This window comes from Cryptotermes secundus, unplaced genomic scaffold, assembly GCF_002891405.2.
Source record: "Cryptotermes secundus unplaced genomic scaffold, Csec_1.0 scaffold1283, whole genome shotgun sequence".
Lineage (NCBI taxonomy): Eukaryota > Metazoa > Arthropoda > Insecta > Blattodea > Kalotermitidae > Cryptotermes > Cryptotermes secundus.
Genome location: NW_019718288.1, coordinates 175,654 through 194,104, shown reverse-complemented (window position 1 = coordinate 194,104; position 18,451 = coordinate 175,654). Strand labels below are relative to the sequence as shown.

Below are 18,451 nucleotides of genomic sequence, written 5' to 3'. Positions count from 1 at the left end.
TGTATCATAAAGGAGTGAAAGCAATATTCTGTGCAGATAAAGTCAAGAGCAATTAATGTCAGTCATGTAGTGTTAACTGCTTTGATCATTGATTCATGAAATTACATTTTTTAACATCACTTTGTATCTCTAAAATTAAAGTTTGTGGCAACAGTTCAGTATATAACTTGTCCTTTTAATGATTTTGATGCTTCCTGTTATCTTTATTGGATGTTTTGTAGCATTGTGATTAAATGTTGAATTGTTCAGTAATGCTTGGGTTATATTTAAATATAATTGCAGTCTGTGTTACAGATAATCTGCATGTACGAATAAGTGATATAAATTTCCAATTTTATAACATCCTTCATTCACTATAACCCATATTCTGAAACATATTCCTGAAAGCGTATTTCAAAATTAGTAAGATAATGAATTTCCTGGACCTAAACTGAGAACACTGCTGTGGACCTATTGGAATTAGAATTGTAGATCAATGAATATATATATATTATATTCTAATATTGTATTAAACTGACCTATTAAAGTGGTTAATTTGAGAATCTCCATTTACACTAAATTCCAGTCCCACATGAGATTTGGAATTCAGGACTTCAAATGACTAGACAGACTTAAGTAAGGGAGAGGCAGAAGTAATCTAGTGCAGATATGCCACCACTATCATGAGTGATACAGTCAAAAAAATCATGAAGTCAGTCATGGCAGAACATAGCAGTGGCATAGGTCATTGAATCCTGCTCAACAATACCAGCATCCTGGCCAATAAATCTAGGCCCAATGACTGCAATGGAGATTGAGCCCCTTGAGAAGAATGTGGAAGCTTCTTATCCACTCCCTAAAGGAAAGGAAGATGATGGTTTTGTCCAAGAAGATGGTCGCTTCATCTTAGATACAACCACTCACAAATATGAGTGAAATCTGTCTGACCATTCAGGCATTATCAAGGCACGCATATATACATACACAACGACTTTACAAATATAACTTTCATATTCAAGGGGTGCTGAAAACGTGTAAATGCGTTCAAAATCTCAAGATTGGTGTTTCCATGATCACACTACTCTCTCATGTTGCGTATGTGAGGAAGTGAGAAACAGGAGACTGTGTATGACTACGAATGTGTGTTATCTGTGTGTATATGTTACATCGTCCTCACACTGTAGTAGAAAGGTAAAGCTATACCTGCAACAGGCTGTGAATGCCCATAGGGTTGAGACGTCCAGGCTCCCGCATTTTCTAGACAGTCGGCTCACAGATGGCCCCCAGGAAGATTCCTGGTACTCATTTCTCTTAGAGGCTGAGTCAAACCCAGGGCCATAGTGTGGCTGGAAGGTTGTTATGCATATGCAAGGATCTGGGTCTTATAACACTTGGTTGCGCCCCCATTCCTAAGAGATGCAATGGCAGAATCCTAAATTCCGAGTTCTCTTCCTCACAACTCTACTGAGGAAAAAATAAAAGAAAGAAAGAAAGAGAATGAAGTTAATAATGTTCAAGACAAAGTCGCTAAAAGGAAATTCTAAAATACCAGTGTTTCCAGTTGTGATTAAAAGAAATAATGGTACTTGGACTTTGCGAAATGGAATAAATGAAGTTGCGGATCATTGATTAAGAAATTATGCTGTACACAGAAGACATTTAATATCGCGATAGGAAATGATACTCTGACTTATGAGGAGATCGATGTATCGAAACGAGAATGTCACTAAAGGCGGGAGGGGGTTGTTTTCAGAGTTGTTGATAAGTTGAGATAAAGATTAATGAACTCGAGGCGACTTCGTTATGTTCTATGTTTTGAAGAAGACATAATTTGAACCGAACGAAATTTCAACAAAGTGTCACGCAGGGTAGGAACTGTTAGACGTGTGTAAGTGTAGAGTGGATCTGGCGGTGTCGTTTTACGTTTAGTCTAGGTCAGAATATACAGCGGGAAACGCGAGTATGACTTCATCTTTCCGCAATGCAGCCAACTCCGCTTATGCAGGACAAGAGGTGCAGATGGTAAAGCAATTCACTGAAATAATTTAACCGACTTCACAACAAATGGTAAGCAGTAGTGAATTGCTTGATGTATATGTTTGGACAAATTACAGTGTCTGGCGTCCACATACCCATATTATATGCATTTGTTTTGTTGATGACTCGTGGGATTGTGATTTCCACTGTAATTAAAAATTATTCAGAATTAAATAAGAGACATAAAATAGGACACATCAAATAATTTTGATATTAGCAATACGTAAATTTAGAAGATTTTAGGAGTATGTAGGGTACACTTAACATGTACGTTCGGCAGTAGGAATTTTAAATTACATGCTAACATCCATGCCTAAGTACTTACTCAAATGTTTTAAATATTTACTCAAATAATGTCTGAAATTATTTACACTCTTATGTAAGACTGTATTTGAAATAAATATATACTTATATACAGTAGACTTTAAAAAGCCGTTCACAGTAGCCGCGCGGCCTAAGGCATGAACTGTCTTCGCGCGCTCAGACGCTGGGATCGTGGGTTCGAATCCAACTTAAGGCATGGATGTTTGGTATGTGTATACGTTTATTCTGTGTTTATTCCCTTCTCCAAATCGTCTGGACCGGCTCTGAGGGGCACCAAACCTCCCATTCAATGGGTACGTGGGGCTCTTTCCCCGGGGATAAAGCGGCCGGGGCTTGAAGCTGACCATTTACCTCCAGTTAGTGCCGAGGTCAAGAAAATATGGATCTATACATCCACTCCCCCATACAACTTCATGGCATAGTGCTTAATTCGTTGAGCACAGGGACAACTTTAATTTTTGCGTCGTGGGAGGGGGAAAAATTATGTTTTAATCCTAAAGGAAGAACACAAACTGAGAGTGTTCGCTAGGGCGTTATGTGGAATAATTAGACCTAATAAGGAGGAAATGATATGAGATTGGAGGAAACTGTCCTGTGATGAACTTCATAATCTGTAATGTTTCCAAATTAAATAAGATTAAGGAGGATACAGGGGTCGGACATGTAACACACATGGGGTGAGACACATGTAGGGCCTACAAAATATTATGCAGGATTTGAGGTTTTCACGGCGGTGACTATGAAGAAAGCAGTCTTCAGGGATGTGGCGCCGTGTAGATGTGGTGTTAACCGACGTTTCGGAGGAACGTATCGCCTCCATCTTCAGGGTAGAAGGAAAAATAAGAAATCCGGGAGCTTGTATCGGTTCGCACAGTCTCTTCGCTGGCGGATTTCTTATTTTTCCTTGTATCCTGAAGATTGAGGCGATATGTTCCTCCGAAACGTCAGTTAACACCACATCTACGGGGTGCCACATCCCAGAAGACTGCTTTCTTCTACAAAGTATTAGTTGGAAAACCTGAAGGAATGAGACCACTATGGAGAGTAGGCGCTTCAGAAAGAATGAGATGTATAGGCCTTGAAATCTATGCAACAGGAAAGTAGATTCTTTCCTCAGAATTCCTTGTACAATATCGAAAGTTTCTAGTTTATTATGTCACTTCAAAGTACAAATATTTTTTTTCTAATCACATTATTTTAAAAAACTCATTATTTATGTAAGGGAAGGGTGCTCATATATTGAACGAAATATCATATCACGCAGATGCGTGGCAGAGGGGAAGATCACCGCGCTTCCTCCACACGTAATGGGAAGAGTCTTCCAGCCCTTAGCCAATCGTTATGCTCACCGCCATCTCTGCTCGCTTTTAATTTAGTTCTCTGAATGAGACCATATATGTGAGTTCCGAAAAAAAATCTGTTATATACGAGTAAATATACAATTAAAAAAATAAAGTTGTTCCTGTGCTTAAATAATTAAGCACTACGCCATGAATGCGTATGGGCTATTGGATGTATAGACCTACGTTTTCTTGACCTCGGCACTAGTTGGAAGTGAGCTTTCAGCTTCACGCCCCGGCCGTTTTACTCCTGGGGAAAGAGCCTCCGGTACCCATTGCATAGGAGACTGGGTGGGCCCCAGAGCCGGTCTGGACGACGTGGAGAAGTAAAAATTCTTGCCCCCATCAGGACTCGAACCCTAACCCCTTAATCGTTCAACCGGTAGCCAGTCGCTATACAGACTGAGCTACCCCGGCTCCTAAATATACAATTGAATTAAAATTATATTATATATGCACACACAAATAAAAGAATAGACACTTTTTATGCACATTTTGGTGAAGTGTGACTATTCGGTTATGACAAAATAATCGGAGAGAACTGGCGCAGAAGAAACGAATCATAAAGCCCGTGGGGAAGTTTCCTGTGAGAAACACTCTTAAGACCATACGACGGATGGTACACGGACGAGAGCGAATCTGTTTTTTTCCTGCCGTAATTCTTCGTAATGTAGCGATTGGCTGGTTGCCTACAATAACGACGCTTGCGTGAAGCAGGAAGCGTGACCTGCGTCGCTATTGCCTCTAACAACAGACGCCAGCAGGGCATGCACAAGGGAAGAAGCGGTGTTTGAACGAAGCAAATCTTGTTTCCGCGCATTGCGATTCGCGCGCAGAACTCCCACACACTGAATCAGATCCTAACAACCCGCTTTACAGTAAATATTTGTATTTCGGCGTTTAGATGTCATTGTATTTGCACTCTGAACAACTTATCGTTATAAATAATACATTTCCGTGTTGATTATATAACACCGTGTTGCGGTATTTCAGATTTTTGTGTTATTATCTAGAATTTGTTTCCACGGTGAGCAAAATGCGTGTTGAAGAAATGAATGGAATCCCTGACAAGTGGCTGAATGTAGTTGCACAGTTTGTCATGGGTTTAAGAAACGATTCAGGGTTGGATTTTAGCAAACCGCACCTTCGTCCATCCGTAGCACGTGTGTTTCCTCTGTTCGTGTTTCTATATGCCTTGGTTGTAGCAGTGGGCACTATATCCAACCTTGCAGTAATATGGACTGTTGCCAAGCACAGACTCTACCGGAATCCAACATACGGCTACATTATCAACTTGGCCATTGCAGATATCATCAAATGCGTTCTTGTGTTACCGATTTCACTCACCATTCTGTTAGTCCAGAACTGGATCTTCGGCAGCTTCCTCTGCTTCTTCTTGCCAATGTTACAGGTAGGCAACAACGCAGCCCTCTTTTTCTCAGCCCACACGGTTCTTGAAACATTAGCACCCAACTGAAAATCTGTGTTTATGGCACTCAGAGTCATGGACGCCGACACGGAGGGGAGGAGTGGAGGAAAGCGTGGCATCTGCCCTCCCCCCAGATATTGTGGAAAAGTTCAATACTTAAAATTAAAATGGAAATAAACCAAAGCTAAGGAAATTTATTATTATTAAAGATGGGTTCATATGTGTTTGAGTATAGAGGTCCATAATCCTAGGGCGACCCGTATAAGTATTCTTAGTTATCTTAAACGAGAACATAAAAATAAATATTCTTATTACCCCCTCGAATAAAATCCTGTCGGTGCTCATGCTTAAAGGGCTGACACATCTGTGATTTAATTTAGTTGTTTTAAATAATTTTCTTAATTATGTTTTATAATATACATGTAACAGGAGTCGGGATAGCGTAGTCGATTTAACGACTAGCTATGGGCTGGACGACCGAGGGGTCGGATTTCGGGTCCCGGTAGGGTGAAGAATTTTCTCTTCTCCACCGTGTCCAGACTGGCTGTGACTCTGGGGCCCACCAGCTTTGTGTCCAATGGGTAACGTGGGCTCTTTCCCTGGGAGTAAAGAGGCCGGGGCGCGAAACTGACTACACCTCCAACTAGTGCCGAGGTCAAGAAAATATGGATGTATACATCCACTCCCTCATACGCCTTCATGGCTTAGTGATTAATTAGTTAAGCACAAGGACAACTTTACCTTTAATATTCAAGTAACTTGCTTTTTGATTCGTAAATCAGCTGTAAAAAGATGGACTGCCTTTCGGCGAAGCTGAGATATGAGGTTCTCACGGATGTGTCCATGAAGAGTGTCGTATTCTGGAATGTGACATCGTGTAGTCTCACGTCTACCCATAAGACTATGGCAGAAATTTTCTCCTGAACGTCAGTAAACACCTGCCAAGCTACACGATGTTATATCCCAGAAGATACTAGTATTTTCTTTTGCAAGTCTTCATAGAAATTTCGTGGTGTCTAAACCGTAAATTACTGCTTAGTACATCCTGAATTCGGTCTTGGTTTAATATAAGAAATATTTATTTATTGATGGATTATTTAACGTCTGTGGCACCAAAGGGTAAAATGTTTGTTTGCAATGAATTGGAAACGATATGATAGGAAGGACTATTGCCCAGTAGAGCGTAATAACCTAGAATTTGCCTGGTGGAACTGAGAAAAGGAAAAAGTTGAGTTGTCCCTGCGCTTAACTAATGAAACACTACGCCGTGAAGACGTATGGGGGAGTGGATGTATAGATGCAAGTTTTCTTGACCTCGGCACTAGTTGGAAGTGAGTGGTCAGCTTCACTCCCCGGTCACTTCACTCATGGGAAAGAGCCAGCACCAGGACTTGAACTCCGACCCCTTGGTCCTCCATCGTGGCCGGTCGCTATACGGACTGCGCTAGACTGGCTCTCCTGGCGGAATTGAGTAAAACCAGAAAATATCTCATTTATAGTAGTCGAGCTTCGAAATAGCAAAAGATAAAGTTGTTCCTATTCTTAAGTAATTAATCACTGCGCAATGAAGGCGTATGGGGTAGTGGATATATAAAACTACGTTTTCTTGACCTCGGCACTAGTTGGAGGTTAGTGGTCAGCTTCACCCCCCGGCCGCTTTTCCCACGGGAAAGAGCCGCCGGTACCCATCGTATAAGAGATGGTTGAACCTCAGAGCCGGTCTGGAAGACATGGAGAAGTGACATTTCTTCACCCTACCTGGACTCAAACTCCGACCTCTCGGTCGTCCAGCCCGTAGCCAGTCGCTATACCGAATGCGCTATCCCGGCTTCGAAATAGTTACCTCCCGAATTCAAGTCCAGAGTGTTACTCACACATTCGAGATGCTGAATGCTTACAATGAGACAGACATGCACGTTCTTTGAGTACGTTAATTTTATGCACTTCAGACAAAGAATGTATAAGAACTGATCTTGGTGTTACACCTCGCCTCCGCGTTCTGCTACCAGACATCCGACCAGACAGAATGGTCAATAAGGGGATCCAAACAGTGGACCTTTAAATAATAGCACGGACGAGAGTTATTTGTTCGAATATAAATCTTGGGGCTCTGCACGCCCTGTTTTGCTTAACGCACAGACCCCTAGCCAAATTGGCTCTAGTTTAATATTTTTTTCTTTTTATTTTGAATTTGTATTGAGAACACTTATGTCGGAGAGAGAACTTTTTGATTTTACTTTCATTGTCTAAGTTAAAAAACATCGTGAAAGGTACAGTATCTTAAAGTGACCAGTATTTGTCTATGAAATAAAATTGAAGTTTTGGTTTACCTTCCTCTAGCTTATCACTGAATTCAAATAGCTCTGTATTAGTTATTTCGTCTAATTATGTTTCGTGTTTTGTTTTATAAAATTATGTTTTCTAGGAGGACCGGAAATGTTGTATGCAGTTTCAAATAGGGGTTGTTGATTGTGCCTGAATTCGACTCAGTGATACTCAAGGGACAGACGATACGATAGGATTTCGAGGGTATTTGCAACCCCAACGAATGTAAAAATATGCATGATGTGCCACATTTTAGAGAGCCCAAGGCAATTCAAATTCAAGAGTTTCAGTAAATGACCGGTGGGAGCGTAAAAATTCTAATTTGATTTCGTGTTCAGTTTATTCAACGGGAGACAGTGGAAAGCAACATCAAAACCTCTCTCTCTCTTTCCTCACTGCAAAAATCGATTTAGTTGTTGCTTTTTTTTTAAGTATGACTCATATGTAATATACTTAGACTTCATAGCAGTCGGTCCTATGTGTACTTTATTTGTTTATTTACAGCTTATGTATCGAAAGCTATCGATAGATCGTATTACACAATGTCGAATAATAAGATGATTAGTGAATAATGAATTTAAAAAGACGTGTGGAAGGAAACCGTCGAGACCTAATTTGAAATATTATCCTGGTGTTTCGCTAGACGGACTGAAGAATACCTCGGAAAACATCATTGAAGGTGTTCGATCTCTAAGATCAGATTTGAAATCAGAACTTCCCGAATACGAAGCAAGAGTGATAACCACTTTGCGGTGAAGTTCGGGCAAAGGTGCAGTTGGCAGAATAATATTGTCGCGTGTTTGCTAGACAACGCCACAAGAAATTTGTGGGGGTTCTCGGATTTCAACGAATATTTATTGGGCAGTCGCTTTGACACTCGCACTTACAATTATTCTCAACTTGTAAAGTTGTCAGACGTTTCCTCTTCACTATTACAATTACTTGCACCGCTGATCTTGGTGAAGTGTCTTCTGCTCTGCTCGGAGCTTAGCTCTCTTCGGATAAGAACTCTTCTGTTCTAGTCGGATAAAACTCTGCTGGTCTCAAGTCAAAGTCAAAGTCACATTGCGACTGACGGCCAGTCAGTCAGTAAGTCTTGGTGTCAAGCCCCGTCCTGGGGCTCATGACCAGATATTTGTTACTGTTTGATAGTTACGGTCTTGCTCTTCTGAGACACCTTCTCTGACGAGAGGGCGGGTCTATCTTTTATACATGCTGCTGGTTCTTGCCAGCGCAGTCTTTCTCGGGTCCGAGTCCCTTGGGACTCGCGACCATATTTTACTGTCTCAGATTTGAAACTTCCCTTTTTGTCGCCTTCTACGACTCGCAGGTTCGAATACTGTCAAAGTTAAAGTCAAAGTTACATTGCGACTGACGGTCAGTCAGTCAGTAAGTCTTGGTGTCGAGCCCCATCTGGGGCTCATGACCAGATATTAATTATTACTGTTTGACAGTTGCGGTCTTATTTTTGTGGGGCGCCCTCTCTGACGAGAGGACGGGTCTGTCTTTTGCATATGCTGCTGGCCCTTGCCAGCGCGGTCTTTCTCGGGTCCGAGTTCCTTGGGACTCGCGACCATATTTTACTGTCTCAGATTTGAGGCTTCCCTTTTCGTCGCCTCCTACGACTCGCAGGGTCACGGTGGCCCTTGCCAGCGCGGTCTTTCTCGGGTCCGAGTTCCTTGGGACTCGCGACCATATTTTACTGTCTCAGATTTGAGGCTTCCCTTTTCGTCGCCTCCTACGACTCGCAGGGTCACGGTGGCCCTTGCCAGCGCGGTCTTTCTCGGGTCCGAGTTCCTTGGGACTCGCGACCATATTTTACTGTCTCAGATTTGAGGCTTCCCTTTTCGTCGCCTCCTACGACTCGCAGGGTCACGGTGGCCCTTGCCAGCGCGGTCTTTCTCGGGTCCGAGTTCCTTGGGACTCGCGACCATATTTTACTGTCTCAGATTTGAGGCTTCCCTTTTCGTCGCCTCCTACGACTCGCAGGGTCACGGTGGCCCTTGCCAGCGCGGTCTTTCTCGGGTCCGAGTTCCTTGGGACTCGCGACCATATTTTACTGTCTCAGATTTGAGGCTTCCCTTTTCGTCGCCTCCTACGACTCGCAGGGTCACGGTGGCCCTTGCCAGCGCGGTCTTTCTCGGGTCCGAGTTCCTTGGGACTCGCGATCATATTTTACTGTCTCAGATTTGAGACTTCCCTTTTCGTCGCCTCCTACGACTCGCAGGGTCACGGTGGAGGTATTCGACCCCGCCTCCACACGGGAGTTCGAATACCGCCGAATACTAACTGTTATATGTATATTGCACTCAGACTGAATAGGGAATACCTTGTGGAAGGGTTAATTTCTCCCGCTGTTACGCAACGAACGCGGGAATACGTGTCTGCCTCAAACAATTCGTTTGTAACGGTGGAAACCCCACTGTTAGACTTTCATTTCCGGGGCAATGATTTCCTAGGCTTCGCTGCCTAGGAATTGCTAGCCGTTGTATAGCAATGGATACGTTCTGATTCCAAATATTCCAGCCCTAGGCGGCACGACACAATATTAAAATGGATGCACCTAGCTCACGAGAAGGGTCAGTTGATGGCTTGTGTGAACAGGCGATAAACGTGGAGCAGTGTATGAGATGTTTAAGAGTAGCAGTAGGAGCAGGTTTTGGAATTCCGTTGGAAGTATTAATATCTGATTTATGTCGTAATTAAAGCACAGTAAAGGTAAATTCGTGTCGGTCACAGTCTAAGAGCGAGGGCACACCAAGGAAATTGGCAACCGCAACATAACCTCAATTTCCGAGAATTGTTATCAGCCTGAGTTGAACACATGTTACTGAATTCAGCAGCGCAAATTAAGGGAACGGCAACGCAACTCGGCAGAAGACTGGGAAACTCAACTTCCATGCAACAGAGCGTACCATTCTTCTCACAATTGCGTTTCCACGTGGTTTCCTAGTGTCAGGTGTTCTACGTGGTATAACGCGCTTCAGTGATTCATTTGTTTGTTAAGGTGGCACGAAAGATTGACGAAGCTGCTAATTTTGTTTTTGTGCAGTTAACTGAGCGGGAGCCTGGCACAGATGACAAACGCCACGCAGACTATGCTAGACAGGACAAAATGTATTTGGCTTGGGAAAGAATTTCTCAGGAGATGGAGTGTGGATCCAAGTTAAGTTCTTTGGAAACAATATAAGCACCTGAATATAAATTGTGACAGAAGAATGGATGCACCAAATATTTTCGTTTCCTAATATTGTATTTAAGCATCCCATTGCATTAATACATCATTTATTTAACATACATGTGAAATTGCTATACACGTATACTCACCCTTTTTCCACACTACATGTTTCGGCCATATACGGCCATCATCAGATGTTTTCTATCTTACTAAAATTGTTGCACTCTGTCAAAATTTCCTGTCGCGTGTGAAAGCGATATTTCATGATTAAAACAAATTTACCTTAATTAAAATAAATTAATTAATGTCCCAACCTTCAGTGTGCGCCTGCTAATCTGGAAACCAGTTGCCTGCTTGAATTCGGCTGCTGTTCTCGGAAATCGCGGTTGCATTGCAGTTGATAGTTTCTTTGGTGTGCCCTCACCCTAAGGCAGGAACTGTCTTCGCTCGCTCGGACTCTGGGATCGTGGGTTCGAATCCCACTTAAGGCATGGATATTTGGTGTGTGTGTGTTTATTCTGTGTTTGTGTTATCCTGTGTCTATGTAGATGCCTTGCGACGAGCTTATCACTCACCTTATGTGAAAAATTATTACGGAACTGAAAAATTTAAATTTGTTCCTATGTTTGATTAATTAAGCATTACGCCGTGGGGATTGGTGGTATAGCTCCACCACTTCCGACCTGAGTACTAGAGGAAGGTGTGTGGCCATCTTCACGTCTCGGCCGCTTTACCCCGGGGAAAGAGTCCCCTGTATCCATTGGATAGGAAGTTGGGTGGTGCCCAGAGCCGGCCTGGGCAATGTACAGAAGAGAAAAATCTCTTACCTCTGCCAGAAATCGAACCCCAATTTAACTAATACATGTGTAATTAAAATAAATGAATTTCCTGGTGCAAGGTATTATCTGATAACTGAGTTACGAAAGGAAATTGCCTGTAAGTACTTGTCTTTATGGGTAATGAAAGTGGCTGCAGGCTGGCACTAGGATAAAGCAAGGCAGAGAAAACAGAAACATCGCTATTTAGACGCACAGATAGGTCAAAAAAAAAAGGTTGCTTGAAGAACAACAGGATCCACTTAGCAGATTAACGTCATCTATCACACAGATGTGAGGTGTTACCGATAAAGTCTACTGACCTCTTTACTGAAGCTGACAGTTCGGAATCGAGAAATGTTCATACAGCTGAGAAACCAGGGCCACACTAAACTAAACTAACAATGCCGAAGCATAATACGAAGCTGGTGTCGAAGTTGCCTCCAACGATGAATTTATGAGTATAGGACGATTAGCAGAAAATCACATGACTGCATTTGGAAACTAAGAAAATCAAACCCAATTTAAAGACATAAATTCGTACGTCAACCACACATAGGCTATCTTAAGCTAACCCAATCCAAATAACTAGTTTAACCCAACCAGAGAAACAAGAACAAAAAATTCCGTGGCCTGCAGTCCGCAAGCGAACTATACCGACTGAACGACCACCGCTTGTTCGCGAAGTTAGTGCCAACTTTTGTGCGTAGAGGGTGTCACGTAGTCAGCGCAACCGATCCCCACGGCTGTTAACCTGGGTTTTCTAGACCGGAGCTGCTATTCCCATTCAACTAGCTCCTCATTTATTCTTAAGAGGCTGAGTGGACCCCGTTCCAGACTCACTAATTCTCAGAAAATCTGGTAACACAGGGAATCGAACCCGGGACCTCTGTATCTGTAGCCAGACACTCTGACCACTAGACCACAGAGGCGGTCACCCAATCTAAGAAAACAAATTAAAACTCACCAAACCCATTCACAATCCATGTTAAAGAAACCAGTATACCAGATTTAAATTTATCGTGGCGGTGATGTTGAAGGTTAATGTTTCCTGCGATTTGACGCCATGTAGACAACAATTTAGCCAATATGGAGACCCCATAGATAATTAACAAAATTAGAGTGGGCAGATGCATGGGGAAACACATGTACAGGACTAATACATCTCTCGTTGACTATGACTGCTGTTATTGAAACATGTCAACAAGAGGCAGATTTCATACAGAGGGACTGCTCAATAAAATTACTGCTTTTTTTTTTTTAATTCGCTTAGTGGAGGGTAGAGTCCAACTGGGTCCACTCGGCACGTTGGCCGCTGATTGGCCTATTGTAGCCAGCCCCGAGTTATTATGATGATGGAGGATTTGGTGGAATGAAGATTGGCAGGGGAAACCGAAGTACTCGGAGAAAACCCGCCCCAGCGCCACTTTGTCCACCACAAATCCCACTTGACCAGACCCGGCCTCCGCCATGGGAAAAATTACTGCTTACTTTCCACTGACCATGTCTTGCCTTCTTACCTCACCGTAGAAATGTGAGCAGAGATAGAATCTCATGTTGGACATACTGACGTCAAATAAACAGGCTTTACTCTCCTGCCGCATTATCTCAAGGGACTGACTGTTGATTAGCGGCACTGAAGCTGAACAGCTGTGCAATAAACGGCCGTGAGCGTGAACTGGGAATTGGAGTCTCTAAGTCACGTTTCCGCCCGACTGCACTTTATGATACAAGCCGCTTTACAGGCCGGTTAGGTTGATGCTAGAATGTCGGCTCAGTACGGTTACAGAGGTTACAGATTTGTTTCGTGGGCTGTGGACATTCAGCTTCGGATCTGTGTGCTAAAAGAGGAAAGGAAGGAGTAAAGAGTTCAGGAAGAAAGAAAGATAGACGGAAAGGAATAAAGACTGAAAGGAAGAAACGAAGAAAAAAGGAAAAAGAAATAGAGAGAGAGAGAGAAAGGAATCCAGGCAGAAAAGTGAAGGAAAGAAAAGAAGATATGTATAAAGACACAAAAAAGCAAGAAGGAAATGTGGGAAGAAATATAGAAATAAAGAAAAAAGAAAGAGCAACAAATACACAGGGAAAGAAAGAAAGATACAGAAAGAGAAATATAGAAAGGAGAATATGCATACAGAAAGAAATAAAANAAATAAAAAAAAAAAAAAAAAAAAAGAAAGAAAGACTCAAAGAAATGCAGAAAGAAAAAAAAAGAAAGGAAAAATAAATACGAGCAGAAAGGAAGAAATACAGAGAGGAAGAAAGAAAGGAATCCAGCAAGAAAAATGAAGGAAAGAAAGGAAAAACTACAGAAAAAATAAAAAGAATAATGAAATGTGGAAATAAAAATATAGAAAGAGAAACATAAAAGAAACACCAAAGGAAAGAAACAAAGACAAATAAGGAAAATTATATATACAGAAGGAAAGACAGAAAAGAAGAAAGAAAGAAATAGAGGAGGATAGAAAGAAGTAAGGAATGACATGCAGTGAGAAAGAAAGAAGTTAGAGCTAGATAGAGCAATCTCAAAGGGATTCCTCTTCTCATGAGACAGAAAATATATAAAAAATTTATTCTCAAATAATCTCTCCTCGTTCTTCTTCTCCCTATATCCCTAACGCTTATTGCAGTATTGTCTTATTCTTCTACTCCCTGAGATGGAGGTAGGAAGTTCCTCCGAAACGTCACTAAACACCTACTAACGTAGACCATATTCTTCTCATCCGTTAGGGACAGTATAACTGAAGAAGAGTTGAAAGGTGTATTCAGCCGGCAGTACGCCTCTTCTGCAAATGCGTCCTCTCAGCTTTTGCTCTTATCGTTAATCATGTGTGTACTCGTATGACATAGTGTATATATGCACGCACGCATACACACACACGGATTATTTCTTCTCCTGTTCCAGTAATACACATTTATACCTGGAAATAAAACAACTACAAAATGAATTGCTCTTTGTTGTTCTGATGATTTTGGTTAAGTACAGAACTTCATTTATTTTGTTTTGAAAATATTTTATTTCATCAAACGAAGTTTAAATTGGGAGAGGAATTTGAAATGAAGTTTTATTAAATCGCTTGGGCAGGCAGCTACCTCTTTCAGTAATGAGTCTTCCAAACTTCGAAGTTGAACGACTTTCGTGCAATTAAATTGAAAAGGCTGGCATCTCCTGCTTTTCTGATTTACTGGAAGCGCAAACATTCTCTAAAGAAGAAGTTCCTCTCATTTCTCCGAATACGAAATAGTGAAAATACATTTAAATACGAGTCAATATCATTCCGATCTGGGTAGAATACTAGAAGGGAGGGCAGGGTGTTTAATTGTTTAGTCAAATCTCATACCTCCAAGATAACTACGCTCGACTTATGGGAACTTGTAACCATTCACCCATGGGTATGAGATATAGAGTATCACATAGTCTGAGAGCCATCAGATATAGACTATCAGATAGACGGAGGCCCATGCTTAATTCCCTTCTTTATTATAATTTTGATTTAGTTTGTCCGCCTCTGTGGTCTAGTGATCAGAGTTTCTGCCTACAGATCCAGAGGTCCCGGGTTCAATTCCCGGCGCTACCTGATTTTCTGAGAAGTAGTGGGTCTGGAACCGGGTCCACTCAGCCTCGTGATGATAATTGAGGAGCTATTTCAAGGAAATAGCGGGTCCGCTATATAGAAAACCAAAATTAAAGGCCGTGGGGATCGGTTACGCTGACCACGTGGCACCCTCTATCCGCAAACGTTGGCATTAAGTTCACGGAAAAGCTGCAGTCGCTCGGTCGGTATAGTTCGCTTGCGGAACACAGGCCACGGAGTTTATTTCGTTTTGATTTAGTTATTTAGTGTTTTACCATTATAAAATTATCCTCAGAATGTTTGTTACTATGAAGCCAAAGCTTTTAGTAGGATGTGAAGAATGAAGCTCCAAACGGAATCTCCATCTTGGGAGATTCAGCCATAAGTGAAACAGTCATGAAATGTATACAGATAGGTCGTGATTACTGTGAGATCGAATAATGTCATACTCGATTTAGTGCGAATCGTTCGATACCAGTTCACGTTTAGTGTGGACCAAAATTCAGTTCATGCGAGGCTAGTGCATGCGCAGTTGAAGTTACCGTTGGGGTTTTAGATATTGCTACTTCAAGTCTGCGCTTGTTTATCTTCGTGTGTGCATGTGTGCTGCCTGTCGTAACGTACGTTACAAGAAGTGCCTTTAACACAATGGGTAAAAGGAAGATTCCTTAAGAACTTACATTTCTAAGAAAGAAAATAATTCTACCTGGATTTAAAGTGTAAAAAGATCGCCTGGATCGAAGCATGCAAATTCGCCGAAATACTGATAAAGCAGTCCACTCTACTCTGCTAGAATATTTCGAAAGACAATAAAGATACTTTCATCAGTGTAAGCTTACATTTAGGAATCATACTTAGAAATTTTGTTTTTATTTTTCTCCCTGTAACTAATCTGTGACTTTGTTAACAATAAATTTTAATTATAAGTTTATCCTTTACTGTAATATATCTTTAATAAGTATATAATAATTTATGTTGAAAATTTTACATTGCCTATTTCCGTTGAGTTGGAACCAATTACCATGCTTTACATATAATTATAACTTCGAATCGGGCGAATTCGAATAATGCGACCACTTTATCGGTTCATTATCTGCAGTAATAGAAACGTAAGTCTATTTAAAAACAAGATTTTGGATCTGTTCAGAAGGTTTCGGGTGTGGTACAATGAGGGCTCTCCTTAACACGGTAATTATCTTCGAATGCCTTTAAAAGGTGAGGACTTCTTTTACCAGCTGAGTAACTATCATCTTTTCGAGGCTCCAGCCCAATGAAGTTCTGCATTTCTTCAGGAAAAATATATTTTATTACAATACTCATATATTCTGTACAAATACTTCCAATAAAACATATTGTCACGTATCGGGTATGTCGCGCGACAAATAACTTCACGCCGTCAAGGATGCAGCGGATGTTTATTGTGTTTCGCTTCTACACTCACACACTTTACAATTACTATCACAATTATTGCTTCCACTACATCTCGGCGAATACTAGATTGCCTTCGACGGCGACTCTCTTGAGACTGACCCGTTACCGCGGAAGTGCATTATTCCTGCTAGTTCAACAATCCGTTGCTTAGGGAGTGCAATGTTTCCCGTTGTTACTTATTGACAATTCGTTGCCTGAATTTGTCGTTGTGGGAACTCCACAGTTTCCAGGTATTCGTTGCCGTGGAAGTGTGCGTACCGATTGTAGCAGTTGTCGCTGCGATGGGTGTAAGATAACAAGTCACAATATACATTTTTCCTCTACGAATTTCCGGAACAGCCTAAATTTTAGGTATTCAAATAAGAAGAAAATATTGCATGAACAATGAATATTATTAAAGCTGCATGTCAAACCGTAAAAGAAATTTTTGCAATTTGTTTCAACGACATTTTGCTTTACATGGTATCGTCGTGTGTTTAAAATAGAATAAGTAGGAAATTATCACGAAATTTGCAGTTGAATCTTAGCTGCTAATACTGTCATATCGTATTCGTAATTAATCCCCTTTAAAATCTTACACGCTGCTCTGCTTATGCCTCTAAGACTATTTCTGCAATCGGATTTCTCGTAACTCATGACAGAAAATAAAGTTTAACAAGCGCATGTAGACGAAACAATTGTAAACAACATCAGTGAAATTATTTTTCAAAGTTCAGAATGTTGGTGGCATCGTGCTCCAAACTTTATCACTTCATCTTCAACTTTTAATATTCACTTCACGTGCAGACCCTTCTGAATGTTTACGTTCTTCAGCTCGCCTTCGCAGTTCAACAAACTTTTCTACGCCAGATTGAGACAAACAGAAATTCAATTAATTCCAATTAGATGTTAGTTAAATCAGTCCAGTCGAATACTACGAACCTTAGATTTCAAATTTTGCTCTGTCAGGATAATTTCCTAGGGATATCTGAATTCCGAGAATTTTGAGGAATGCCTTCTGCTGCGATAATGATATGTATGGAAACTTGAAACTCTTCCATCTCACGGTCCTGGATATAGACATCATTCACTCACTTTAGCATGTGATTGTTCAAGTCACACTAGTATACTTTGAACTTCTATTAAGGCTAACTCGTTCAAGTGATCATGTAAATCGCTCATAACATGAAAAAGGAATATCTTTGTGTATAACGTGACAGCGAATAGTTTTAATTTTCTCTCGAAAAATAGTTTTATTTCATTAGAGACTCGACAAGTATGTAATATACACACTGAAGAGTGAGCCAATGAACTATGCCGCATGTGAACAGACCACCGCACACTTAAAAACCTCTTTCAAAAGAAATTTAAAACGTCTTTGATTTAAAGCACGTTAGAATGATAAAGACAAGGAGAATGAGGTGGGCAGGGCAATTAGCACGAATGGATGAGACGAGGAATGCATATAGGATATTGGTGGGGAAGCTAGAATGAAAGAGACCACTGGAAAGACCAAGGCGTACGTGGGTGGACAATAATAAAATGGATCTTAGAGAGATAGAATGGGATAGTATGGATTGAATTAGTATGGCTCAGGATAGGGACCAGTGGAGGGCTCTTGTAAACACGGTAATGAACCTTAGGCTTCGATAAAATGCTGGGAAATTCTTGAGTAGCTGCAGAATTGGCGGCTCCTCCAGAAGGGCTTAGCTCCATGCGTAAGTAAAGCACTGAAGTTAACTACTTTGGTGACAGTTTTCATTACATTTTCCTCCGTGCGACTCATATCGTAAGTAGTACACAGTACTCTTGAAGATCAGTAAAATTAAAATATACGGTGGAAAGATCGACATTATTTTGTGAATAATATTACAAATCCTGTTTCTCTGCCAGTCGTATTAGACACTGCGTCAGTAATAAGAGAAAATACAGAGTGTCCGGAGAAAGATATCCAAAATAAAATCAGAATATCAGAAATAATTTATTATACACATTAATGTGTTAAACCATTACAAAGGGAAACAATCAAAGTTTTTTCT

The 18,451-nt window shown here is 41.1% G+C and overlaps 1 protein-coding gene across 2 annotated transcripts in view; it reads left to right on the top strand.

Annotated features, from left to right (window-relative positions):
- Positions 1–4,470: 4,470 nt before the first annotated feature.
- LOC111875749 (prolactin-releasing peptide receptor) overlaps positions 4,471–18,451 on the top strand; it is a 188,727-nt gene continuing 174,746 nt past the window's right edge. For both annotated transcript variants that reach the window (XM_023872249.2, XM_033750233.1), the window contains exon 1: positions 4,471–5,091. In XM_023872249.2, the coding sequence (XP_023728017.1) occupies positions 4,717–5,091 (375 nt within the window). In that variant the 5' untranslated portion in view covers positions 4,471–4,716. The remainder of the gene's footprint in view (positions 5,092–18,451) is intronic.